A 25,602-nucleotide genomic window follows, 5' to 3' on the forward strand; every position below is an offset into this window, starting at 1 on the left:
GTGCCGTTCCTCGCACCACGGTGCCCCCCCCTCCAATGGATGTGCTTGGATGTAACCCACTCCCTCCTCTGCCCCCACTGCCTGTGACTTCCCTTGGGCCAGTGGGTCCCACTGCCCCTCCAGCACCTGCCTCTCCTCCAGTGCAGACTGTGGGGTGTCTCAAGGGAGCTGGACACGGGATGCAGGGTAGAGGGTTTTATTGAGGCTTCCCCAGCTGGCTGGGGTCCCCCAGCACTTGCGCAGCCCCGGCTGTCCAGCCCCACACCGCAGCTGCAGGAAAGCAGTGCCCATGCCCTGCTTTGCGCTTCTTCACAACCACCTCCCCTGGGCTGAGATGCTGAGCCATGCCCAAGCTGTCTGAAAGCATTAAAATCCTCCCCCAGCGCTGACCCACTGATGTCCTCCTCTGCTCCCCCGGCAGCGCAACCTCTCCTGTGGGGCCATGGCTGTGCTCCCCCTGCAAACAGCCTCCCTCCCTGCTGGTCCTTGGTGACCTCCAGATGCTCTGCAGAGCCTTGCACGCAGCAAAATGGTGGGGATGAGCCATGGTAGGCAGCACAGGGCAGTGGCCCGTGCCCTCAGCTGTCCCATACTTGGAGTACAATGCTCATTTGAGCTACGGCTGCTGCTTCCAGCCGTGCTCCATCTTGGGGAAACCTCCTCCAAGCCACGAGCCCCAGGGAGACGTGAAAGCCCAGCCAGCACCAGCTGCACGAGGAAGGTTTGTCTCCTGATTTCCATGCTTCTCTCCCAGATTTTCCTACCTGAGCTGGGTTTGTGCCCACGTGGCTGTGGACAGTGCTGCCCTGGGACACAGCTCCTGAACTGGGACACAAACAAACCAAGACTTCCCAAATGTCCCTAAAAGTGCACCCTGCTAACTCCAGCCAGACACTGCATTGGTTGGAGGGACCAGAGCTTTCCATAGGCTCCAGGTGTAGATGCAACAGGGTGTAAGTTCGTCCCTGACAGAGGAACAGGTGATTACACATGAGAGTTCATTTGGGGGTTTGGTCTCTCTGCTCTCAGCAAGTGCTTGGTGGAAGCAAATCCTGCTGTTGGATCCACGGTCAGTTGCTTGGCTGAGTCTGTAGTCAGCAGCATCGCTTTAACAGTTATGATATCTGGGTGCATTTGAATGAAAATGGGTACGATTTGACGCATTTCAACCCAAAATGTATCCCATCCCCAGGCCTGCGATGCTGCAGGAGACCGCAAAGCTGTGGGATAGGAAGAAGCTCTGCTAGGTGACTTTGAAGGTGATGAAGGAGCCATCTGCCTTCTGCTGGTGTCCCACCAGCTCTGCCTCCTCCCAGGGCTGGGCTGGGACCTTGCAGCGGACGGAAAAGCACCTCGGCAGGACTTCGCTGATGTGGGTCACCTCACTGAGCTCTGCCTCCAGCGTGCTGACAGTGTTTGTCACCTGGGCCACATGCACCTTGTTGGCTGCCCTCTTGTGCAAGAGGCAGCTGAAGATCTTCTTGAAGCCCTTGCGGAAGTGTTTGGAGACCAGAGCATAGACGATGGGGTTCACGCAGGAGTTGGCATAGGAGATGAGATGCGAGAGGATGCGGAGCACGTATGTAGCATGATTGAGGGGGAAGTACCCAAACCAGACGCAGAGGATGAGCAGGTGATGGGGCAGCCAACAGAGGCAGAATAGGACGGCTACAATGATGATCATCCTGGTGACCTTCCGCTTGGCCACTTTGGACTCTGACATGTCTTGGAGAGGGTCCACGGACCTCCACAGGTAGTGAATAGTCCGCACATAAGTGAGGCTCAGGATCAGCACTGGGATGATGTAGCTGAAGATGAAGGTGCAGATGTCCATGACCTTGCGCTGGGAGATCTCCCATATGGGGTGGCAGACAGTCAGGTTGGCCAACTGGAATTCCTGGTAGTAACTGAGGTAAGGGCTTGAAAAGATGAAGGAAAGGCCCCAGATGAAGCAAATGGCCATGAGGGCATTCCTGGGTGTCCTCAGCTCCCTCGAGTGCAGGGGGTATCGTATGGCCAAATACCTGCACAAGAAAGGGAAAGGGACATGACTGCAGTCCTGGGGAGGGCACAGAGAGCTGCTCCAAGAGCAGACTGGAGAAAGGGCAAAAGTGATGGATCTGAGCTTTCCAGGGCAATTAGTTGCACACCTGACTCCCTGGTGCTTCTCAGGATCCCTGTGCATCATAGTGGGGTGAGGAAGATCCTCTCCCCTGACCCTGTCCTGACACCCTCTCTGCTCCCAGCAGTGCTTGTGGGGAAGATGGGGATGGTCCCCTTCTGTCCCTCTCCCTAATCCAGCAGCTCCTCACTTGATCATCAGTCTGTCTGGCACAAGTGACAGCAGCAGTGAGGATATGAAGGCAGGAGCAAGTCCCCAGGATCCCCAGACACCGTGTTGCTCATGCTGGCACATGTGACAGCGTGTCACCCATTTTCAGTTCTGTAATTAGCGTTCCTTAATCACGACGAAATCTGGGGGCTTGTGCAAGCTCCCTCTTGCTTGACACCTTTGTTCCTCCCAGTTCTGTGGGATGCAGAAGGAGAGGCAGACCCTGGCTGTGTTTTACCTCCCGGGGGGCTGGGGCGGGGGGGGGAACCTGTCCCAGCAGCCAGCACAGTGCCATGCTGGGATGGCAAGACACATCCAGCCCTGCTCTGGGGCTGCCACAGCTCTTTCCCAGGTGACTTTCACAGGGACTTTCCACATCCCATCTCAGGTTTTGGATACTGAGCAGAGCAGCACTAGGAGCTCCCTGCCTCTCGCTTGCTGTGGGTTAGTAACTCACCAGCCCTTGCAGAGGCAGGGGCTGAGCTAGCATGGGGTAAAGCGCAGGCAGGAGCAACAGGCTGCCTTTTACGTAGCTTCCCAGCTAAAACCCACCCTGGGCCAGGCTGGGACAGTGACTAGGACAAGGGACAGCACTGGGACAGAAAGGGGCTTTTTGGTAATAAAAGGGGAGGGTGGGAAAAGCAGTGTCCCAGCTCAAACATCCCAGTGTCTTTCTCCTCCTTGAGGTTTGCCTGCTTTGCCGTGGGCTCTTGGGAGGGTAGGGGCTCTCTCCACGTATCCCAGGAAGAGCCAGGGGAGTGCAGGGACGGAGCTTTTTGTCTCTCTGGTTTTCTATCCCCCCTTCAGCTGCCAGAGCCTGCAGACCAGTCCTACAGCTTCAGGGTCTGAAAGCTTCCTCCAGCTGGGCACTGGGGACAGGGGTCCCAATCCAACTCTCTCTACTGGACCCTATCCTTGGTGGTTGCGTTTCCTTGCACAGGGGAACTGCGAAATGCTCCTGAATTCCCCCAGGAGTCCTGGGAGGTTGCAGCCATCAGGACTTCGCTCCAGGGGATTCTGTCCCCTCTCCTTCCTGGGGGGGGGGGAATCCAGAGAAGGGGGAACCTCAGCCCCCCCTCCCCTTTCCTACCTGTCGAGGGAGACGGTGGTCAGGGTGAAGCTGCTGGCATACATGGTGAGGTAGATGAAGAAGTGGACGGCCTTGCACATGAAGGGCCCGAACACCCAGCCCTCCAGGGTGTAGATGGTGGCTTGGAAGGGGACGCAGAAGAGGATGAAGCAGAGGTCGGCCACCCCCAGATTGAGGATGAAGAGGTTGGTGGTGTTCTTCACCTGCCCGTTCCGTAGCAGCACGGCCAGGACCAGGCAGTTGCCCACCGTGCCCATGAGGAAGATGATGAGGTACACCAGTGGGATGATGACCGATTCAGGCTGCCAGCCCGCCTCGGAGCCCACCGCTGAGCTGTTCATGGCCGGGAGTGCACGGAGCGTGCAGCGGGGATGGACGGGGGGAGCGTGTGTGGAGAACGCACTGGGGTGGCAGGCAGGGGGTGCACGGAGAGCGCGGTGGGGATGCACGGGAAAGGGGGTGCACGGAGAGAGCAATGGGGGGTATACCAGGGATTGCACGGGAAAAGGGGTGCACGGAGAGAGCAATGGGGGGTATACCAGGGATTGCACGGGAAAAGGGGTGCACGGAGAGGTCAGCGGGGAGCGCAGCGGGGATACAAAGGAAAAGGGGGTGCACGGAGAGTGCAGCAGGGAGCGTACCTGAGATGCACGGGAAAAGGGGTGCAACGGAGAGTGTGCAGGGGGACCCGCCGGGGCGCACGGAGAGCCGGCCGGGGTTACACGGTGGGAGAGCGGGGTTGGGGGGGTGGAGGATGCACGACAGCCGGGCGCCCTTCACCTCCTCCGGGTCGGCTGGGAGCCCGCGGCCGCTCGCTGCGGCTCCGGCTCCGGCTCCGGCGGTGCGGCGCGGCGCGGCGCGGCTCGGCGCTCTCCCTCCCGCCGGCGGAGCAGGGTGGAGGGGGCGGAGAGGGGGGGGCTCCGGGGCGGCGGCGGCTCCCGCCCGGCCCCGGGGAGGGGAGCCCGGCCCGGCCCCCGGTTTGCTCCGGGAGGGGGGCGGGGGTGTAAATCCGGCGGGGTAAAATGTCCTTTGGTGGTGCGACCGCCCCCGGGATGGGGCTGGGGTAGCCGAGCTGGATACCCAAAGTGGGGTGTCTGGGTGGTCTCCCTTATTGCTCCCCGCCGGTAGCGGTCACTGGGAGAGGGCTTGTCTAACCCCAGGGGCTGCAGCGTGTATTTTTTTAGGAATGGGGTCCTCTCAGGCTGCGAATGTGTCTAAATTGTCCAGTACGCAGCTAAATCCTTGCACCTAAACACCCCAGAGGTGAGATCAGGTTTGCGGGAGGATCTGTATTTCTCTCCCCAGGGGTGAGGGATCACGGTAAATCACTGCAGCGAGAACAAATCTTTTTCACATCTGCCTTCTTTTCCTGCCTGCAAAATTGCCTGTTTTATTCCTTCAGAGCCTTCACAGATGGAAGTCTCAGGACTGGCCGGTGCAATCAGCTCTCCAAGGACACTTTATGTGGCCCCTAGGCTGTCTCGCTTTATTCCTGTGGAGAGAGAAATATTTAACAAATCAATTATTCCTATACCTACCCCACTCCACAGCTTCTCAGTTGTCTTAATGGACGCTCAGATCTAAGCCTGCTGGCAGTGCTGGGAGGTCTGGGGACAGTCACAGCCCTGTGACATTGCTGCCACGGGACAGAGAACCCCCTTCACCCTCAGCAGCCCACGAGCAGCTCCACCAAACCGGCTTCTGTTCAGCTACACAGACGAGGTACATGGGGAAGCGAATGCACAGGGAAGCAAATACACCACTTTGTGGTGGTGTGAGGACGCTCTGTTCCTGACGTTATCTCGCAGGGGAAAGCAGGCAATTAGGAGCAGTGCCGCAGAATGCCAGGTATCCCACAGGGCACAGCAGGTGCTGAGACACAGCAGCGCAGCTCTGCCTTCCTCTCCTGGTCCCAGACTGGCCACACGCCCTCAGGGAGTCACTTCTGCCCTCGGCGAGGGCTGCGCCACATCCCCAGCCATGGCCCTGGAGGTTGCAGGCCCAGCTCGTGGGGAAAGCCCAGCCCCAGGGAGCTTTCACCCTGCGGGAACTGCCCCAGCTCCCTGTGCCCTCAAACAGCCACAGCAAGGTACTGGCATTTGGGTTTATTGACTCTAGCGATGTCTTTGGTCTCCCCTGAGCTCCCGTCAGGTCACAGAGAGGCCAGGTCTACCCTCATGCTGCAGAGTGGGACCATTAAAACACCCAGTTTCTTCCCAAACACCAGTGCAACTCGCCACCCACGGCATTGTAGGCAAAGATCAGTAGGAGGATACCCCATCCAGAAACTGCAAAATAAATTCCTGGCCTGGGACATAGATGGGTTATTTGGGCAGGGGTGCAGCAGGCTGGGGATCTGGTCTCCAAGGGTGGCTGAAAGCAAAAGGAAAAGGCACGTTGTAAGGCTACCAACCCTCCCAGGCTGCAGGGGCTGGTGGCACAGGGATGGTCTGTGCATGGTGTGAGTCTCTGGAGCTGGTAACCTTCAGTGGGTTTATTCTCTACAGCTCTCCCTGCAATGCCAAAGGCGGCTTAGACCCACCACCTCACTGCAAGGCTCTCAACCAAGGCTCTGCTCGATGCAGCGCCGCAGGTTTGTGTTGTCCTCCTCTCCCTCTGCCCTGGGGGAAGAGCAGAGCCAGCTCTGCAGCAGGAATCCACGCACCAAGCCAACAGTTGACAGTTTTATCCTCCCACTTACAGACTCCAGAGGAGCAGCAAAGCTTCGTGCCAGCATATGAGGAAGGCAGCATGGCAGAAATGTGCCTGTGATAAACCTGATGGCTGTTCTGCTGTTGGAGTGGGTCCCTTGGTGTGCGACGTGCACATGTTTGCGTTGGGGCATCTGACTGCGGGTGCTGCAGTGCCAACCTAACCCAAGTCCGTCTGAACTACCACGGCCATGAGAGAGGAGCTGTTGTTTGTAAAACATGCTTCAGTTGACATGTCTGCTTGGTTCAAGCATCATCCTGAAATGCAGTTTGGTTTAGATAGGGAATGGATCTCTGGGAGATGCAGTGGAAATCCAAATCAGACAGAAATGGCTTAAAAGATTTACAATGGAAAGCTGCAGCTTGAGGAGTTGGGTTTTCTTTTTCCTCTTTGAGCTTTCATGTCCACGAGAGGGAGGGAGAGCTTTGAAATCAGAGAAAAGAGATCATAGCTGAGCCCTCAGAAGGGGAGAGGAGCAAAAATTGCTGCTTGGTGTTGCATGGCAGCAGCAAATTGCAGCCAGCCTTGCTGGCCCCAAAGGCAGGCAGAGCCCTGGGCTGGCAGAGACAGGTCTGGGGGGGAGAGACCAGTGGGAACAGCTATTGGAGCGATACCGAAAAAGCCAGTTGAAGAAACTCTCTAACACTTGATTTTGGAGTTTTAGAAAGCAGGCGTTCTTTATTGCAGCGCTGGGTGCACGGGGGGTCACTCCACCTATCGTGCACACTGTCAGGCCTAATTGTGCAGGTTAAGTACATGTTCTACATACATATTCACTAGATTTCCAATAAATGTTATACATATTCATTAGTTTTCTGGGAAACTATTAGCATATGCAAATGTCCTTTACGCAGGCGCATTGAAGGTCTCTGGTGGTCTTCAGGAGTCCTCTGGTGGTCTTCCATAGTCTTCCTCACTTGTCTGCTACTTGACCCTCCTCAGGTGATTCTGCACAGTATGGGCCTTTACATGTTTTGGTACATCTTATCCTAAAGAATGCTCGTTAGTCCCTAAAAATGCTTGTTAGTGCACTTATTATCTAAGTTTTCATTAGTGATGTAAAACTATATGGCTAGTTTAAGCTAAATCATCTACAAGGACGGGAACAAAGGCAGGAGTTCTTATCTTTTCTGGCCCTATCTATCAGGCAAGGCCTCTGCTTGTGCCTTCTCAGCAAGATCATAAATTCATCAAACATTTAATTAAGCTTTGTGATTGCTCATGGCTCCCTCTTGCTCATTCTCATTTTCTTGATCTTTCAACTTTTACTATATCAGGAGCAGCTTGTAACGCTCAGTGTTATAATGGCTATGTTTGCATAAGTGTTTAGGACAGTAGGTATTCAGAAAACAGTTTGGTGTTTGTCCCTAAAGAGGCACCTCCAAGCTTGAGTCAAATATTTAAACCCCTCGCACAAGAGGACCTGGTGTCCGCTGCTTCCCTCAGGTTTATACCCTTAAATAGCTGCAGGAAAGTGCTCCTGGATTTGGGTGTGTTCTGGGCTTTTAAATAACAGCAGAGGGTCTCTTTTTTTACCAGGTATACAATCAGACTGGGGTAAAGGTGCTCCCTGCTGCCCCTGTGGCTAGAGGTGGGAGATTTTGGCTAGTGCTTGGCCTGGGAGAGTTCAAACCTGCTCTCCTAAAGGGCTGCCCAGACCAGCACGCTCAAAGGTGTCCTGGGAAGGTACAAAGGGAAGGAGAGGCTCCCCCAGGACTGCCGCTGCACCGGCCAGGTACAGCATCGCCCTGTGGGGACCAGTCCCGCAGTGCCCGACGAGTCCCTGCTCCCAGAAACTGGCACCTGGGGGGTGTTTGAGGGCCAGCGTGAGTATGTCTGCCTCTGCCGCTCAGCAGCCTGGCGTCAGCCATCTCAGCTCAAGCACCGTCTGGGTTTGCGAGGACTCCTGGCCTCCCAGGGCTGCGGCTGAGCCTTCAGCCACGGACTCATCCTCAGTCCTTTCCTGGGATGCTTTGGTTAACGAAGATGCCGCCATTTGCTCGAGCGTCCTCCGGTCTGTTCAGCCAGCTCAGGCAGGTGAAAACCTCAGAGCCAGCCCTGCAGAGCAGCTTTGCATTAGGGTCTCCAAACCTACACCCCCAGATCACACTTATTTTAGTAGGAAAGACACGGTTTCACTGAGTTTCAGCTGCCTGGCTGGTGCTGAGCGAGGCAGGGCCAGCCCTTCAGCCAGGGGTTGAGCAGGAGTATGGGAGGGCTGGGGGGGGTCAGCCTCGGGTGGGTGAGGGGGACAGGGCTGGGGGGAGGCTGATCCTGGGGCCGGGGGGTGACCTTGGGGCCGGGGGATCAACCCTGGGGCAGAGGAGGGGGACGGGGCTGGGGGTCCCAATCCTGGGGGGGTTGGGGGGGTGTCAGCCGCGGGGTGGATGAGGGGGGCAAGGGCAGGAGGGCCCGATCCAGCCGGGGAAGGATGTATCCAAATCCTGCGTGAGCCCCCAGTCCCGAGTGGGGCGCCCCCCCACCCCCTGATCCCCGCTCCTGGGAGACAGCCCCCTCCCGCCCCGGGTCCTCCCCTATCCCATCTGCCCCCGCGGCGGCCGCGCTCGCCATGGCCTCGGCGCCCGCCTCTCCTCCCCCGGCCCATGATGCAGCGCGGCGGCGGCGGCCCGGGCGCAAGATGGCGGCGGAGCGGCAGAACGCAGGCGGCGGCCGCGGCGGGGCGGGAGGCGGCGGCGGCGGCGGCGGAGGAGGAGGCGGAGGCGGCGGCGGCGCAGAGGAGAACAAGGAGAACGAGAGGCCGGTGGGGCCTCAGGCCGGTAGCCTCGGCGACAGCCTGGGCCTGGAGAGCATCCTGCGCGGCGGCGGGGGAACGTGGCAGGCCCGGCCCCGTGGGCGGCGGGGGGACGTGGCGGCCGCTGTGGGGAGCGCGGGGGCTTGCAGGCCCTGGGCGGGCGGGCACGGCCGACTCTGCTTCCCCGCGGGGAGGGCCGGGCGAGGCGGCGGAGACTCCCCTGCCCCTGTGCGGAGGGCGGCGGGTCAGCCCAGGCCGCGGGGACCCGTGCCTCAGGCGGGAGCCGGGCTGTGAGCCCTGGGCTCGGGGCCCCGGAGGTGCCGGGCGATGCTGGCGTGAGCATGTCGGTGCGACGGCCTGGGCTAACCCTCGCCGTCCCTGGGGGTGAGGGTTTGACGTGGATGAAACCCGAGAGTCAGTTTTGCATTCCTGAGTTGTGGATTTATTCTTTACTTTGCAGCTTTTCCTTCTGAAACGCGTGACAGCTGTCGTCAGCCTTCAAAGCAGAACTCTGTGCTAGGCTGCGTGCTCTAGATACGAGCAGGCTGTCAGTAATCTTCTGGCCGTAATATTAGTGCTTGAAGCAGGCAGTAGTGGATAAAATAAATCTTAACAGGTATGCTGAGATGGCAAACGGGCTCCTCCAGATTTAGCAGTTATAAAATCTGATGTGGCATGTAAAGCTTGTGGCATTTTTGTATGTGAAACTTTCATGTGAAACTAGTCCAGCTGCACAGCTGTGATAGAGCTGAGTTTTATCTTCTGGGTAAGAGGAAAACCCAGGTGAAAGAAGGTTGCAATTTTCCATTTAGCATATGGCAGCTGTTGTAAAATTAGTAACTGTTGAGTAAGATGTGGACATAGTAATTGCCCTGGTAATGTTAAGAATACCTAAGTCAATGATAAAGTAAATAATATAGGGGATATGAATTCAGTGAGGAACTGCACAGGATAAAAGGCCGTCTGAAAAAATACTTAAGGTAGACAGCAAGGATGAAGCGTGCTATGTTGAGATGTTGCAGTTTGACTTGTTTTTTCTACAAATGCAAATAATTCAGTTGAATAACTATTGATGCAGGTCTTTAATACTTAAACTAAAGAGACATTTTTTTAGGTGTAATTCCGAGAAAACACTTCAATAGACATCCGTCATTTTAAACTTTAAAAGTCTGGTAGTTTCTTTTTTTTCTAGCCATAGTAATAGTGTTTCTTTCGGTGGGGTCGTTGTATAGTCTGGTTTTGGTTTTGTGGTTGTTTGGGTTTTTTTTAAGGCTTCTTGGTAAAGCTTAGAAGGGAAATTTTGGGATATATATACATACAGCGCAGAGGTTTCTTGTCTACGGTGGAGATTTTCTTTTACAAAATAATCTGCCTTGTAAGCTGAATGGATAACGTCAGCAAATTTATTAGAATACAGTGTGATTTTATTTGGTAGTGTTACTAAGTGAATAAAGCAAGTACAGGATGCACAGAAATTGGCAAATATGCTAAAGAATGCAAAGACCGGATGGAAATCATGGAGTGATGCTATTGCAAGGCACAGGCCAGTGCACTCTTTCACAGAGTACTTGTTACAGTAATAATGCAGTAAGACTAGAAGTGTGTTGAAAAATTGAGTAGAAAATAAGCCCCCTGAATACTTCCTAAAAGCTCTTTTTGTGAAGTTCTCTGTATTCAGAAAGCAGTTTGTTTGTGGAAGCTGTGTCAGGAAGGCAGCAGTGACTCTGCTCAGTATACTTCTGTCCTTTTCCTGAGAGATGGGATGTTTAAGGGCAGGAAAGCTTCTCTCCGTTTCAGTTTTGCCAATAAAACTGTGTCACAAGTGTGACTGGGGAGGCGGTGTAGTGTAGCTAGGGCAGTCAGTTATATTAGCCTAGATGTGTCAGTTGGCATAGCTTATTATCCTGAAATGAGCTCTGGTAACAGCAAGACTCTTGTGGTTGCCTGTAAGAGGAGGTGCCTGTGGTATGTCTTAGTCCTGGCCTTGATGAAAGTCATAAAGCTCTGAAGTAAGCAGTGCAGTCATGAGGTCTTTTAGGATCATCACTTCTTTCAACTGTGTGTTTTTAGGAGGTTTTCGGGTGCCCCTCTGTTCAAAGTGCATTTGCTTAATAGAACCTATAGAGATTCCTTCTGTTATTTTGGGGTAGAACGAAGAACTGGTAACAGACTGTACTGTCAACCTGCCTTAACCTAAATTGCAGTCCTTCAGATTGTGAAGGAGTCTCAGCAGCAGCATGGTTTACGACACGGAGACTTCCAGAGGTACAGGTTAGTAAACAGTGTGGATGTCTTGGAGTTTCTAGTGTGACTTGGCTTACTTCATTTAACATGTAAACCTACTGTAGCAGGCAACAAAAATGATCTGCCAAGTAAATACCCCTTGACAGGTTGTTTCATGTGAAGCAATGTACACTTTTTTCATTAGATGTAATGTGCTGTGACTGTTCCATTTAGGAGGGTACAGACTGGCTCTTGTTTTTCTGTTGCCCTTTAAGAGCTTGTTTGTTAACACCTCACTGATAATCGCTATACTCTTCCAGAACTGAGTGTTCAATAAACACACATAAAGCAATTAGACAGTAAGGAGAACATAATTCTGATTTTTCAAGATCAGGAGTTATTATGTGTCTTCTTACGTTTTTTGTATTTATTAACCGCTGGTTTACAGGTAGTTTCTGAACTACCTCTTACGTATGTCTTATATGGAGATCTTAGTTGTTAAAACATCTGTCACAGCTTTTAGTCCTTTTTTTCTGGTTGGAGAGAGCAGTAAACAGAAACAAAGTTGTTCTTTGGCCAGACTGACTGTGGTCATCTTTTCTTTAGGGGTTATTGCTCCCGTAGGCTAAGGCGGCTCCGAAAAACTCTCAACTTCAAGATGGGAAACAGGCACAAGTTCACTGGGAAGAAGGTAACTGAGGAGATTCTCTCAGACAACAGGTACAGTCACTGGATGGAATCAAGCATTCAGTATACTGGTGAACAGTTTCTTTCATTTCAGTAATTTATTTTCATGGGGGTGTGGTGGAAAACTCAGAAATGCTTCTTTTCAGAGATGTCTGTTGTTGATATTAATAAAAGATGAAAGTTCAGGCTGCAGTGCAGGGGGAAGAGGCACTGCTCAGGTCCCACTTCATCATGTGAACAAGTAGGAGAAGAGGGAGCAGCAACAGCCAGTTCCTTCTCTTCCCTCATAGCTGCTAAAATGGGTTCTTTTCGTAGTCAGTAAATTACTTTGATATTAAAGAGGAGATTCTTATTCAGATCTGCTGCAAGGTAGCAGATCAGCAAGGAATGCTGATAACGTAAATGGTGTAGCCAGCAAGGTTGTGGTTGGAGACATAATCCCTTCCCTTTGAACAGAAATACTGGATTGCAAGTTTTACTTAGATTTTCAAAATCTGGCAGAATGCTTGTCAGAGTATGTGGAGAATAGCCGGGATCTTGGGCTCATTTCTCATCTTTTAGAAACACTTGAAATGTCTGCTGTCTCCTCTTGTGGGGAAAAGAAAACGTGATGCTGTCTTCACCTGTATTGTTAAGAAGCCAGATGCATTATAACATTAGCTGGTGGGAAAGCAGATATGTTTACCCATATTGAACCAGTTTGAAGAGCAACCTGAAATCATAAATCCCTTGTCTTTGCAATGTCTGTGGTGCTACAGAATGATACCAAATTCTTTTCCTCAGTTGGGTAATTACATTTCTGTGGTGAGAAGTACAGTAGAAGATAGTTAGGAATAATACGACTTTGTGTGCTTAGAATGTTAAGAAATAAAAGCGTCTACCTCTTATTAGCCAAGCTGAACTTGTGTTACCAAACTTTGCAGATCACATGGCAAAGAACTAGTAGTGATGTGGCCGTTCTTGTTTGAATGTAATTATTTTTTCATTAATTTTCCTCTGCCCTGTAGGTATTTGCTGTTGATTCTGATGGATGCAGAGAGAGCCTGGAGTTATGCCATGCAGCTGAAACAGGAAGCAAACACAGAGCCTCGCAAAAGATTTCACTTGCTGTCTCGCCTGCGCAAAGCTGTGAAACATGCTGAGGAGCTGGAGCGACTGTGTGAAAGTAACCGAGTGGATGCCAAAACAAAGCTGGAAGCTCAGGTAACCACTAGTAGTTTGATCTTGTTTTACAGCAAAAGCTGAACAAGAAACCTGTGGGTTTTGGGTGAAGAGATTATTCTCACCTAGCAATAGGTAATCAAAATGGACCGATTCTTGAACTGGATAATGTCTCCTTTTGAGTAGCTTGGACTTGCTATTAATGCAGCTGCTGGAATTGCAGAAATAACTAGTGGCACTAGCCAAGATGAGGACCTGGTGTTTAGAAGTTGATTATGGGTATCAAATGGTTGTCCTTGCTTTGGAGAGCAATACGTTTAAGAAACTATGCTCATCTGTTGAGTTACCTATTTGTTAAACACCCTAAAGTAGTGTCATGGATTAAGACCAGCCAACAACTATGCACCGCGCAGCCGCTTGCTCACCCCAGTGGGATGGGGAGGAGAATCGGAAAAAAAAAAAAAGGTAAAACTCGTGGGTTGAGATGAGAACGGTTTAATAACTAAGATAAAATGTAATAATGATAATAATAATAGTAAGGAAAAGGAATATAACAGAAAGAGCAATAAACCCTAAGAAAACACAAGTGATGCGCAGTGCATCACCACCTGCTGACCGATGCCTGAGCAGTGATCCACCCCTCCCAGCCAACTCGCCCCAGTTAATATACTGAGCATGACATTCTATGGTATAGAATATCCTTTTGGCTAGTTTGGGTCAGCTGTCCTGGCTGTGCTCCGTCCCGGCTTCTTGTGCACCTGCTCAGTCAGCAGAGCCTGGGAAACTGAAAAATCCTTAACTTAGGATAAGTGCTACTTAGCAACAACTAAAACATCAGTGTGTTATCAACATTATTCTCACACTAAATCCAAAACACAGCACTGTACCAGCTACTAGGAAGAAAATTAACTCTATCCCAGTCAAAATCAGGACAAGTAGCTACCTAGAACACAAGACTCGAGGCTTCAGTTCCTGGAACAAAGTTGGAAAAAAAATTAACTAGGTTAATTAAAACTGCCATTTTGTAGTTTATTACTGGAAAAAAAAAGTTGTGTGACATCAGTGGACCATGTTGATTGCATAACAAGCAAGAAACATCTTTGCTTTCATCTCCTTAGAAATGTAGCAGTGTCAGTTAAGAGAAAAAAAGGTGGGTACCTAGTAACCCATAATCCAAGTCAGTTGTCTTTGGTGGGAAGACCAAATGAAAAGGCCAAGGCTTAATCACTTACTGTAGGCGTCACAGCAGCCTTCGTACTAAAGGTTGTACAAACTAGGCTGTCAATCACACGGAAATTAACTTGCCCTTGTGCTGTCTGCAGGCATACATGGCTTACCTCACAGGAATGCTTCGTTTTGAACACCAGGAGTGGAAGGCAGCAATGGAGGCTTTCAACAAATGCAAGTGAGTTCTCCCACTTCACCAACTTCATTTAGTAAATAGTATTGGATCAGTCTAGTAAGTTTATGTACTGTATGTACAGCAACTCTGTGAGTTGTTTAGTTAATTGTGCACTTAACTGGAAGGTACTACTGAAGAAATGGCATCCTGCAGAGTAGACACGCAAACTCTTCCCTTAAGATAGCATCTCACAAAACAACACTTACTGCAGTGTTAAATATTTATTCTTTGCTGTAGGACCATATATGAAAAACTGGCCAATGCTTTCACAGAAGAACAAGCTGTACTGTATAATCAGCGTGTGGAAGAGATCTCACCCAACATTCGCTACTGTGCCTATAATATTGGTAAGGAAAGGTGGGGTACCTAATGGCCGACAAAGAGCAAGACTTGTTCACAGGAAAAGAATATTGACTTGATAGTTAAATACTGGCCCAAGTGACATTGCAGTGAGTCAATAATATTTTGGGCAAATTCTGCACACGTTCAGGGTCAGTTTAGCAGTGGAGAAATACACTCATTTTGTGACAGTACATGTGGTTTTGTGTAAAAAGTCAAAATACCAGTTTGGAGTAGTTTGCTTATGAATTCAGAACGAGATTTCAAATTTATCCCCTTTGTCTCCAAATTGCCAGTATAAAATCTATTGATTAGCTTTTCTATATTAAAATAATTTGTGAACTCAGATGGAAATGTGATCTTGATTTGTTAATTCTGTCAGGTGACCAGTCTGCTATGAATGAGTTGATGCAGATGAGACTGAGGTCTGGTGGCACTGAAGGTCTTCTTGCAGAAAAACTGGAGGTAACTTATTTACATGCTTCAAGATGAAGCGTTCATTATCACTCTGTTGAGCATAAATATTGCTGCAACACACCATTCAAGAGCCAAAACGTACCAGAAGAGAGCAAGCAGGCCTGGGCTTTATGGGAAGCCTTTCCTAAAAAGTCCTTTGATTTCAAAATAGTCAAGTCTAATGTGAATTTGAGTTTTGGATACCTTAAAGTTCAAGCTCGTAAGTTCAGTCTGTTCTCTTCAGGCGCTGATTACCCAAACTCGAGCAAAGCAGGCAGCCACAATGAGTGAGGTGGAGTGGAGAGGAAGAACTGTTCCGGTGAAGATAGACAAAGTGAGGATCTTCTTGCTGGGGCTGGCTGACAACGAAGCAGCGATTGCTCAGGTAACCCAGAAGCCATCTCCAGTACCGGTATTCTAACTGTCCTCTTTCCTTCAGTGTGCAAGATACTACATGATACCTGGACTGAAAGCTTTTGAATAATCTTTTTCTTAAACTTAGGGTTGGAAGGCTAAAAGTAAAAGTGGGAATATTGACTGTAAACCAAAGCTGAAGTGTCAGTTGGGGATAGCTCCCACAATCTACAAAGTGGTAGTCTGGGAGATCTGTTCTGAGTATTACTGCTCTTTTGAACACTGTGCTGCCTAGAAGTGCTACTTTTCAGTGGCAGGGTGATAACCATTATTATTTGTAAGTCACTTGGAAATGAAGGTTACAGTTTTAAGAGAACTGGTTTTGAATTACTGTTCTAATTTATTTAAGTATCTTGCTCAAATGCTCCAGCTTCAGAGCAAGCACAAGAAAAAAGATATGTATCGATCACGTGTTTTTCAGCAGCAAAAAGCGATTTGCCAAACGACGCAGGTGCTGTGAGATTTATAGCATTCTTTTCTTGACTTGGGCAAATCCTCCAAAGCAGGAAGAGGATTACTAAATGTCAGGATGTAAATCAATTTGAAATGTAACAGTGCTGAAACACTTGCAGTGGCACGTGCATGTCTTTAGTAATGCAGTTTTCCACATTGGGCTTTTTCCTTGGAAATGGTGCCCAGGTGGTGTATTCTGCTTCCCAGTGGCTGCATACAGCACCCTTGCTGTTTGAAAAGGCAGTGAAAGGATCTTTGGTAACAATCGTTGCCACTAATGATGGGCTTTTTGCAGCGTCAAAACCCATTTATCATCAGGAGAATAATGATGATGAATAGAAATTTAAATGATAAAATGAAAACCCTACAAAGGTATAAGGCAAGAGCAGGGGGTACTGTTAAGAAGGTAGTGTGAGTAAGATAAACAGGATGTGGCTGGGTAGGAAACATTAGTGTTAACCAGTCTTGTCCTAATGTTATGAATTACATGTTGCTGAATTTACTTTTTTGGGAGGTAGTACATTAGTATGGCCAGCAGGTGGAAGTGCAGCTTAGAGTTCAGTGTTCCCTCATTTAATTTCTGTCCTGCCAGGCTAGCAGTTGGACATTTTCAGTTTAGTTGCCTTCTTTATTCCATAAAGCTGTGGCAAAACAGCGATCTGAATTTGTTTTCGTCTTGCTTTGTGTTCCTTGGAAGCTCTGACTAAACAGAGGAGTTTTGTGGTACCACATCACAACTAGTAATGGTGAGAGCTGAGCATGCAGCAGCAGTATTTACATTCCCAGAAGGCTAAAACTTGGCCTTTTGAAAGCAGCTCTGCAGTTGCTGTGTCAGCTGTGATGGGCAGTCCGGCTTCAGCTAAATGCACTGTGGTTCCTGGGATCTTTGGCACCTTTCTGCTAGTCTTCACTAAGTTGAAACCCTAACATAACAGCAGTGCTCTTCAAGGTTTGACTGGAAGCAAACACAAATGTGTGTTTTGTGTAAAAATGGAGATTCTCAGTGCAATTACACCTTCAGTATCTTACTGGTAACGGGAGAAACGGAACAAATAAGCCAAACTGAAATACGAATCCAAGTTTAAAATTACTTGTGTCAGCCTTTTTGTAGACTTGAATGCATGACTTCAAGGGCCCATTGGCTAGCCAGGTAGAAGGGAGAAGGTTAAAGGGCAGAGTGATGGAAGTGTGCTCCTATCTGGTATTGCCTCAAGGATTCTGTGGTCATCTCTGGTAACTAGGACTGTAGCAAAAATGGGTGGTAATAACTTCTAGGGATGATACACAGTGTTTTAGAACAAAGAAAAAATAAGAAGTGAGCACTCCTAGACTTTCAGAAGTGGGTTCAGTGGGGTTAGTAACCTTGATCTCTTTAAGATGAACCTGTGCTGTTTTATCAGGACACTTGAATCACCAGCTGTAGCACTTGCATCTCAGTTTTATGATATGATACCTCCCAAATCAGAACATGTGTGTATTTATGCATAGAATCAGCTTAACCTTACGAGGTTTTGCTTCAAAAGGAAAGCCCTTGTTTCATTGCACGGCCCAGCCCTTTCCCTGTTTGTGCTTGACTGATGATCTAGCTATGTCTGTTTTCATTTTTGTGCATACAGTGAAATTGCTGTGCTCCTCTGGGTGAGGTTGAGAATGCTGTCAAACTTGTCTCTGGTTATTCTCAGTAGTTAGTCCCACCTTAAAAATTCTTGCAGCAAATCTCAAAAAAAAACCAAAACAAAAAACCCCAACCAAACAACAAAAAACCCCAAACAAAAAACAAAACCAAACCCCAAAAGCCACCTTCATCTCAGGTCAAGATACCTGAGGCTTTGTGAGGGACTAAAAATAACATTCCTTAATGGGTTTGCAAACCTGAGAAGTGGAGAGGCAGAGACTGTAGAGCTCTACAGAAGATAAACAAGTGAGCATATTTTTAGATAGTTTTTTATTCATTTGGACAATTGCAAATTTATTGCAGCAAAGTTTATCTTATGCTATTACACGAGATGGAAGTGGTATAACACAGTGCTGATACACTTTAATCTCTCCTTTCATTGCTAAGTTTGAGGTTTGTTTCTGGGCAGTTTTCTCTTACTGAATTAGTAAGAGTCTTGTGATCTCCATCTGGTTACCTTCTTAGTCACCTGAAATGGAAGCTAAGTTTGCTTTTGGGTGCATTGTTTAGTTGGGTACATGATATGCCAGTCCATTAGGCAGAGATCAGGCTTCAACTTGTTTTTTAAAATTTCAAATTCTGGTTTTGGGGCAGAAGGCCAAAAGCTGCTTAGTTTTTTGACAAAACTTGTGGTGACAACAGAAAAGCACTCAGTCATTCCTCCTACTAAAATACAGGGTTACTTTAAAAAATGCTTCAAACAAGCAAATCATTGCCACTGTGAGCATTACTAGAGTGGGAGTGTGGAAAAGATAATCATCTACATGTTCTTACCACATGAGAAAAGTTAAATCAGCATAACAAGAGCAGTCTACATTGGTAGTTTGCCAGTTCAGTAATGCTCAGCTCTTCTTCCGTTGCTGGGCCTTTCCCACAGTGCAGTCCAACCTCAGCTGTTCTCAGAGCAATGTGGGTGCCATCCTGGAAGGGAATGCAGTTGCTGGGAAGGTAGCTGTTGCAGGGATGAGGCGGTCAGAGTTGTGTGTGCTAGGCCTTTGGTGCTGGTAATTTCTCAGCACTGACCACGTTTCCTGCAATTTCTGGCAGTTTGCCCTGTAGAATATACTGCAGACAGGTACAGATTGGAGTTCTAGCTACCCATGGATCTTAAAGCCATAATTTGGGAGAAACTTTGTTTAATCTCCTCAGTTAATTCTTGTATCATGGGATGCAAAATACAAAAATTTCTAATAGATATCTGTCTTAAATTTCCTTTTCTCTTAGGCAGAAAATGAGGAGACAAAGGAACGCTTGTTTGAATCTTTACTCAGTGAGTGTAGAGATGCCATTCAGGCTGTTCGGGAAGATCTGAAACCAGACCAGGTAAGCTGCAAACATCAGTGTTCCTACTTTCAACAACATAGCGTTTCTTTGGGACTGATTTGTTATTGTTAAACTTGCTTAACAGTAAAAGTGGCTGGGATTTCTTTAATAAAAAGCTGCAAAAGAGTCTGTCACCTTTGATTTTATTCTCTTCAGAACTGGAGGGAGTGAATACCAATGTAGAAGCCCTTGTTCTTTTCTCTAGAAGTTTGTTAAAACTTCCATGGTTTACCCAAACCTTGAGTTGTTTCTGATGTTTTCTTCCCTTGGCTGCCAGTTCTAAGTAAATAATGCAGTGTTTTGTCCCCAATTTATGCAGAAGCAGCGAGAACACTCTCTGGAAAATGATTCTGGGAAGGTGTCCAACATCCAGTACTTACACAGGTAATAGGCAAACATTGCTGCCTGTACTAGTGTGAAGAAGTCATGCTCTTATGTCAAGATTTTATTTTTGTTTTTGTTTTATGGAGTTTTTGTTCTGGGCCTTGGATCTCAAAGGATGACTGTATGGATAAGGATCTGATTCATGCAGCTTTGAAAACATTTTACTTAAGGCTCACATGTTGACCTTTCAAATGTTTTTTTCCCCTACTAGTATCAGCTTAGACTGGGGCGAGGAGTTTTTTCAGAACAAAGAGTAATGTCTGAGTAGTTCTGGCAGTCTGCTAATAGTATTTTATCTTTTATCTTTTTAGTTATTTGACTTATATCAAGCTGTCAACAGCCATCAAGCGCAATGAGAGCATGGCAAAGTCTCTGCAGAAGGCACTGCTGCAGCAGCAGCGGTCAGAAGAGGATGGTAAGCGCGCACCACGGCCTCAGGACCTGATCCGTCTTTATGATATCATTTTGCAGGTAAGGCTGGGAAAACAAATCTAATTCTTCATACTGACTGGAGAACTTTGGTACAAAAAGTTATTGTAGAAAATACAGCAGTGCAGGTGAACTGCCCTTGAAGTCTGAAGAGCAACTGAGTACCTACAGCTACCTTGTTGAAGATGTTCAACATCTACATGAAACAGAAAAAAACGCTTCTAGCTGTGAACAGAAAGTGCTGCTAGAATGGGTGCCCTTGGTTGTATGCTCTAATGCAGTTTTAAGATAGCTTTTCTGACTCTTTTATGCAGCACCCTGATAGCTGCCTTAGTTTCTGCTGGCCAGAGAAAGCAGCTGAAAATACTTAAAAGGCACTTGTTCTTCATAAGCAGCTTCTCAATTTCTCACATGAATTTTCTATTAACTGTGGGAGCCTGTTGCTGAAGCTGTTGTGAATGTGAAAGGGAAATGCCTTATGAAAGAATTACTTCATGTGAAATCTGAGGAGTCTTTGTCCTAATTCCTGTTTGTGTCAGGAAATCTGTCCTGAGGGCAAACTTGCACAAGTTTCAATGAGTGTCCTTCACAAGGTTAGCATACTGATAATTAGAAAACTGGAAGCTATTTCCATGGGAGTGTACTGTTGACTTGTTAAAAGGGGCAGCTTTCTCTTACTCCAGCAGATTCCAGAGGAAAACAACGCCTGCATTTGTTACTCTTGCTCTCTTTTGCACAGAACCTTGTGGAACTGACACAGCTTCCTGGCCTAGAAGAGGACAAGAACTTCCAAAAAGAGATTGGATTGAAGACACTTGTGTACAAAGCTTACAGGTGACTGAGAAACAGCCAGGTTTTCTTTAGCAGGCATTACATCTTCAAAGCTTATTATTCCAAAGCTCTATGTGCTGTACAGGACTTTGATGCGGTTGCATCTGCCCTTTTGTGAAATGAAGACTGGATGCTAAAGGGAAACTGGCCAGTGCTACTTAATAATATCTCCTGTTATCAGTCATTTGAGTTGGCAAAAGGTATGGATAACAAACATGTCAAGGATCCACTCTTTACTGTTGCAGGTGTTTCTTCATTGCACAGTCCTATGTCCTGGTAAAGAAATGGAGTGAAGCTCTTGTTTTATATGAAAGAGTGCTGAAATATGCCCATGAAGTTCAGTCAGGAGCTGGAGCTTATATGAACAGCTTGAAGGTAGGAACCCAATCCTGTGTGTAGAAGAGAGCTGAAGTTTATGAAAAAGCTCTGTCCTGGTATTATTGTCAATTAGGTGCCAGGCCATTGCAATTCAAGACTGGTCTTTAAGTAGGGAGAAGAGTAATACAAGTGTGACTTCTTGACACATTATAGTAGTGACTTTCTAGTGATGTGGAAACACTTCAACTGGCCACTTCCTTTGGGGGAGAGGCAGACTTGCTGTAACAACTCCATAACAATTTACCACTTTTTTTCACATGTGTATTTTCTGTTATACAACTTCTGTACTGCCTGAAGGGCTGTACTGTAGCTTTTCCCCTTCTGGGAAGTCTTATCAGCGCTAGGACTTAATTTCTTAGTTCTTACTTTGTCAGGTTTTACCTTTGCCCTAACTCTTAAACTGGCACATTTCAGGCTCTCAAATGATTTTCTTTAATGACCTAGGAGCTGCCTGATGTTCAGGATCTGATCACTCAAGTCAATGCAGAGAAATACTCCTTGCAAGCAGCAGCTATATTAGGTGAGTTGCACAATTATGCTAGAGCTCTAACGTCTCTTGAATAGTGCCCCTGCAGCTATTTCATTCCTTTTATTTAATTTCTGAAGTTCCAAGTGTTTTTCCGCTTCACTCTGATCTATGTAGGCTCTGGAAAATGTTTCCTCCGCCCCCAGTTCTAGCTGCTTCTAGCTGTGTGTAGTGTAGCTAGGCAACCAATGAGTAGACATTGGGCATCTTGCTCCCTGCCCAGAGATGCGAAAACGCTTCATGAGGGCGTGTACCTGTTTTGGTAACCTGCACAGAACACTCTGTTTACTGTTTAATTTTTTTACTGCAAACAAGTTGGCCTTACTCATCCCAGTTTTGCCTAGCTGGGAGAACTACTGAGAAAGGGGAGAGCAGTGATGTTCTGCTCTTCATCAGTGTCAACCAGGTTAGTGGAAATTTGGGGGAGTGGATGAACTTTGTGATTTCTTGGGCTGCTGTTTTTGCTGTGCCTGCTGCTGGAAACCCAAGATAAGTAATGGATTGCCTTGTCTTTTATTGCCTTAATCTTGTTTTAACAGACCCCACTGGGGTCTTCTCATCATCTTCTGCTTTGTGCTTAACTCAAAATCTGTGCTTCTTTCAGGAGTTTCTTGTGACAATGTGAAGGAGAAGCTTTCCATCACTGGAGAGCTGTGTTGGCTGTAGATGAGTGTGTGTGATCCTCTTAGTCTAGAAAGCAAGTTGAGTCTACTGAAAATATTGTCTTGTGTATCCCAGAAAGCGAGGCTCATAGCTACGCTTGGAGGACAGCTGACTCCTGAGACAGTCTTACTTTATGCCAAGATCTAGCCTGTTATTCTTACTGCTTTTTCTTCAATTTTGCAGATGCAAATGATACTCATGAGACTGAGTCTCCATCTCAGGTCAAGGATGGCAAGGTAAGAGCTGAGAGCTCAGGCAAATTCCAGTAGTGTTCTTAATGAACTTTACTTTTAACTTGTTACCTGAGTGTCTCTTGCAACTCAAGAAATGTCATGCTGATTGGAGTTTCATCATGACTAGTATATTTAAGAGATTTTATTAGGCTTGTTTTCATTCTGCAAGTCTGGAAGGTGGCTGACAGAGTGGGGTTCCTTGGGTAGGAGCTAGGCAGCTCCTTGCCTCTTCTAGTATGGCATCTTTTTTCTTTTTTTCTTAATTTAGCTTTCTCCCTGCACATGGGAAGGTTTTCCAGAGATCCTGCAGTGATGTTTTGACAGGGGTTCAAATCATCTTCAAGGGCCCAAGATGTCACATAAGGGAATTTCAGCTTCTGTTGTCTCAGTTGCTGCTTAATCAATCCTCTTTGCTTGTTTGACACTTGTCAGCTTTGACTCGACATGTGTTTAATCTGTGTTTCTGCACTGGTCTTTTTCAGCCACTCTCGGAACGGTTTGAGACTTTCTGTCTGGATCCTTCTCTTGTCAGCAAGCAAGTCAGCCTTGTGCACTTCCCTCCGGGCTTCCAGCCCATTCCGTGCAAACCCTTGTTCTTTGACCTGGCCCTTAATCATGTTGCTTTCCCACCTCTGGAGGACAAGGTGGAGCAGAAGGCCAAGAGTGGCCTCACAGGATATATAAAGGGCATCTTTGGATTCAAAAGTTAACCAGGACCCCATGAGGAACAGAGGTTTTATTCTGTATTGAAGGAAAAGCTCCAAGAAGTTCTAGGACACAAATATCAGCACCTGAAACCAACAGAGGGAAGTTTTACCACCTTCTTCCCTATGTTGTCTGTATATGTCTGTGCACTTATATTATCTCCCAGTGTATTGAAGACAAACAATCTATTCAGAAACATATGTACACTATAAATAGCTGAAAATAATCTGGAGCACAGAGAAATTCCTTTCTGCTTGGAGAAGTTGGAGCTTGCTTTGTGACCAGTGGCCTGTTCAGGGCCAGTACACATCTACTTACCATGGACCAGGGCATAGCCATAATTTGATTCCTTCCTCTGCCCTATTATTTGACACTATAATTTGGTATTTGGGTCTAGAAATCTGGGTGTGATGGGGCAACGGAGGCAAAAGTAGATGCAGAACTAAACCAGCAAGGTGAGGCTGCATAAATCAAGGCTATGAAACAGTAGCCAAGGGGGCTAACTTCTCCTTCCTTTTTGACTCCCAGAAGTGTCTGTATTTTTTAAAAATGTAACATTCAGAAATAACAATATAGAGCCTCTTTCCTTATTGATAAGGATGGCAAATACCTTACCAAATGTTAATGGTTACCCCAGTTGTGGTAGAGTATAACCTGAATTTGTACTCTGGGCCAATACGATCCTTCTTTATTGAGATACATCTTGTTAAATACCTAAATACAGTATAGAACCTATTCCTACAAGGCGCTTCCTGGGAAACTAGCTTCATGGGTGGCTTTAAAAATACCTACTTGCTCTTCATGGGAAGTTGGGTGTCTCAATGTTTGTTTTGTCTCTGATCTAAACCTTGCCTGAAAACAAGATGATCTTTTTCTGGAGTTCATCTGTTGCTTTTTTCCTCATCCTTAGTCAGTAGATACACCTGAAATGAGGAATAAGCAACAGAAGACCAGTAAGTTCTTGAGTGATAGATCTCTGTCATGCCAGACAGCTTTTTTTTTTTATAAAGCACCCAGGTGCTGTGGTGATAGGCACTTTCAAAATGCGGGTAACTTCATAATTGTGATCATTTAAACAGGAAAAAAAAAAAAACCAAAACAACACAGTACATGGGGCAGAACTGTTCCTAAATAAAGTATTTGGAAGTTTCCACCAGCAGTGTTTGGGTTTTCACTAAGTCTGTAGCTGGAAGGTGAAACAGCAGTTTGTTCTAGCTGCCTTAACTCTTCTGCACTGGTTGTCTTGACTTTGCATTGTTTCTCCATTTTTAGGCACTGGAGTTTAGTAGGGGTGGAAACAGAAGAACTGTTTTAAATGATCAAGTTGTTGTCATGGGAATTTTCCATGCAAGGTGTGCATGTCAGATGAATGCAGGGAATTAACAGTTCCCATTATTTTAATATGAATGTTTGCTGCTTTGTTCCAAGTCGATCTGATTTGTGAGTTCTCAAAGTACAAAGCAACCTTCAAGAGGACTCTGTGCTCAGAAAGGGGTAAGAGAAGGAGGAGGAACTTCTTGTTTGTGTTTAATTTTTGCAACATGGAAACAAAATTGGAATTTCTCATATTCTGGCTAATTCCATTTGCCTCTGGATGCCAGGGGGATTTTACAAGAGAAGGGGAAAGTGTAGAGCTGAAAGAAATGTGGAAGACTTTATTCTTCCGATGACAATTTCTAGAAAACATGGTCTTGAATGGCAGATTTCTCTTCCCCATAAAGCCTGTTTCCTTTTAGACAAGGAAAGGTCATGCAGTAACTGGCGCAAGCATCAGCTGGTTGATCTGCTTCATGGTACCTCTTTCTGTGTACGTTAATCTGAGCTTCTCTCTCCTTTTCAGCTTTTTTATCAAATCACTTTGAGAACTGTTCTACTGTTTGGTTTGCAAACCAAACTCCTTTCTGCTTTCCTACCACAAATCTGTGTGGTGGCTGGATTGATTCCAGTGAAACTTGTACTGTGGCCACTTTCTAATTGGTTACTGTTACAAAAAGCTAAGGGCGATTGGCCTCTTCATGTCAAACACCTTTTGACAGATAACTGATTAGTTGAATGCAGATAAGAAATCTGAAAACAATAAAGTTTTATTCCTGACCTCTGAGGTGTGTAGTTTCTGTTGAACATTGAGAACACCAAGCACTCTGCCTCCAAAGCATTCAGAGGATCAAGGTCATGCCGTCACCTGGGGCTACTTAACCCCTGGAGAATGGCCACTTCGTTCTGGAGGAGGATCTTCTGCCTGAAGGCTCAGATAACAACATGCACCACTCTCCGAGGTAACTTGGCTTATTTGTTTTGATGTAATGCTAATGGAAAGTGAGTAGAGTGGGGTTTGTAAGCAAGTGTTTTGACTTAAATAATGTGGAAGGCACTGATGAGGCACTAGGAAAAAACTAAAAATGTAAAAAAAAAAAAAAAAAAAAAAAGTACTGTT

General features: G+C 47.2%; 2 protein-coding genes across 2 annotated transcripts; one reads left to right on the forward strand and one right to left on the reverse strand.

The window, feature by feature from the left end:
- Positions 1 to 814: 814 nt before the first annotated feature.
- Positions 815 to 3,778, reverse strand: GALR2 (galanin receptor 2). The gene is made up of 2 exons (XM_069799620.1): positions 3,423 to 3,778; positions 815 to 2,024 (listed from the first exon to the last, which is right to left on the reverse strand). Exons 1-2 carry the CDS (start codon positions 3,761 to 3,763, stop codon positions 1,244 to 1,246), a joined length of 1,122 nt encoding a protein of 373 aa, XP_069655721.1. The 5' UTR covers positions 3,764 to 3,778; the 3' UTR covers positions 815 to 1,243.
- A 4,979-nt stretch (positions 3,779 to 8,757) lies between these two features.
- SRP68 (signal recognition particle 68) lies at positions 8,758 to 25,262 on the forward strand. Its single transcript, XM_069799028.1, has 16 exons — positions 8,758 to 8,941; positions 11,091 to 11,157; positions 11,716 to 11,829; positions 12,804 to 12,999; positions 14,280 to 14,362; positions 14,597 to 14,706; positions 15,081 to 15,163; positions 15,399 to 15,539; positions 18,921 to 19,019; positions 19,339 to 19,403; positions 19,715 to 19,874; positions 20,572 to 20,666; positions 20,909 to 21,038; positions 21,486 to 21,561; positions 22,414 to 22,466; positions 22,946 to 25,262. The coding sequence occupies exons 1-16, from the start codon at positions 8,773 to 8,775 to the stop codon at positions 23,171 to 23,173; spliced, it is 1,869 nt and encodes a 622-aa protein (XP_069655129.1). The 5' UTR covers positions 8,758 to 8,772; the 3' UTR covers positions 23,174 to 25,262.
- The last annotated feature ends 340 nt before the right edge of the window (positions 25,263 to 25,602 follow it).

Source organism: Haliaeetus albicilla, chromosome 12, assembly GCF_947461875.1.
Source record: "Haliaeetus albicilla chromosome 12, bHalAlb1.1, whole genome shotgun sequence".
Taxonomy (NCBI): Eukaryota; Metazoa; Chordata; class Aves; order Accipitriformes; family Accipitridae; genus Haliaeetus; species Haliaeetus albicilla.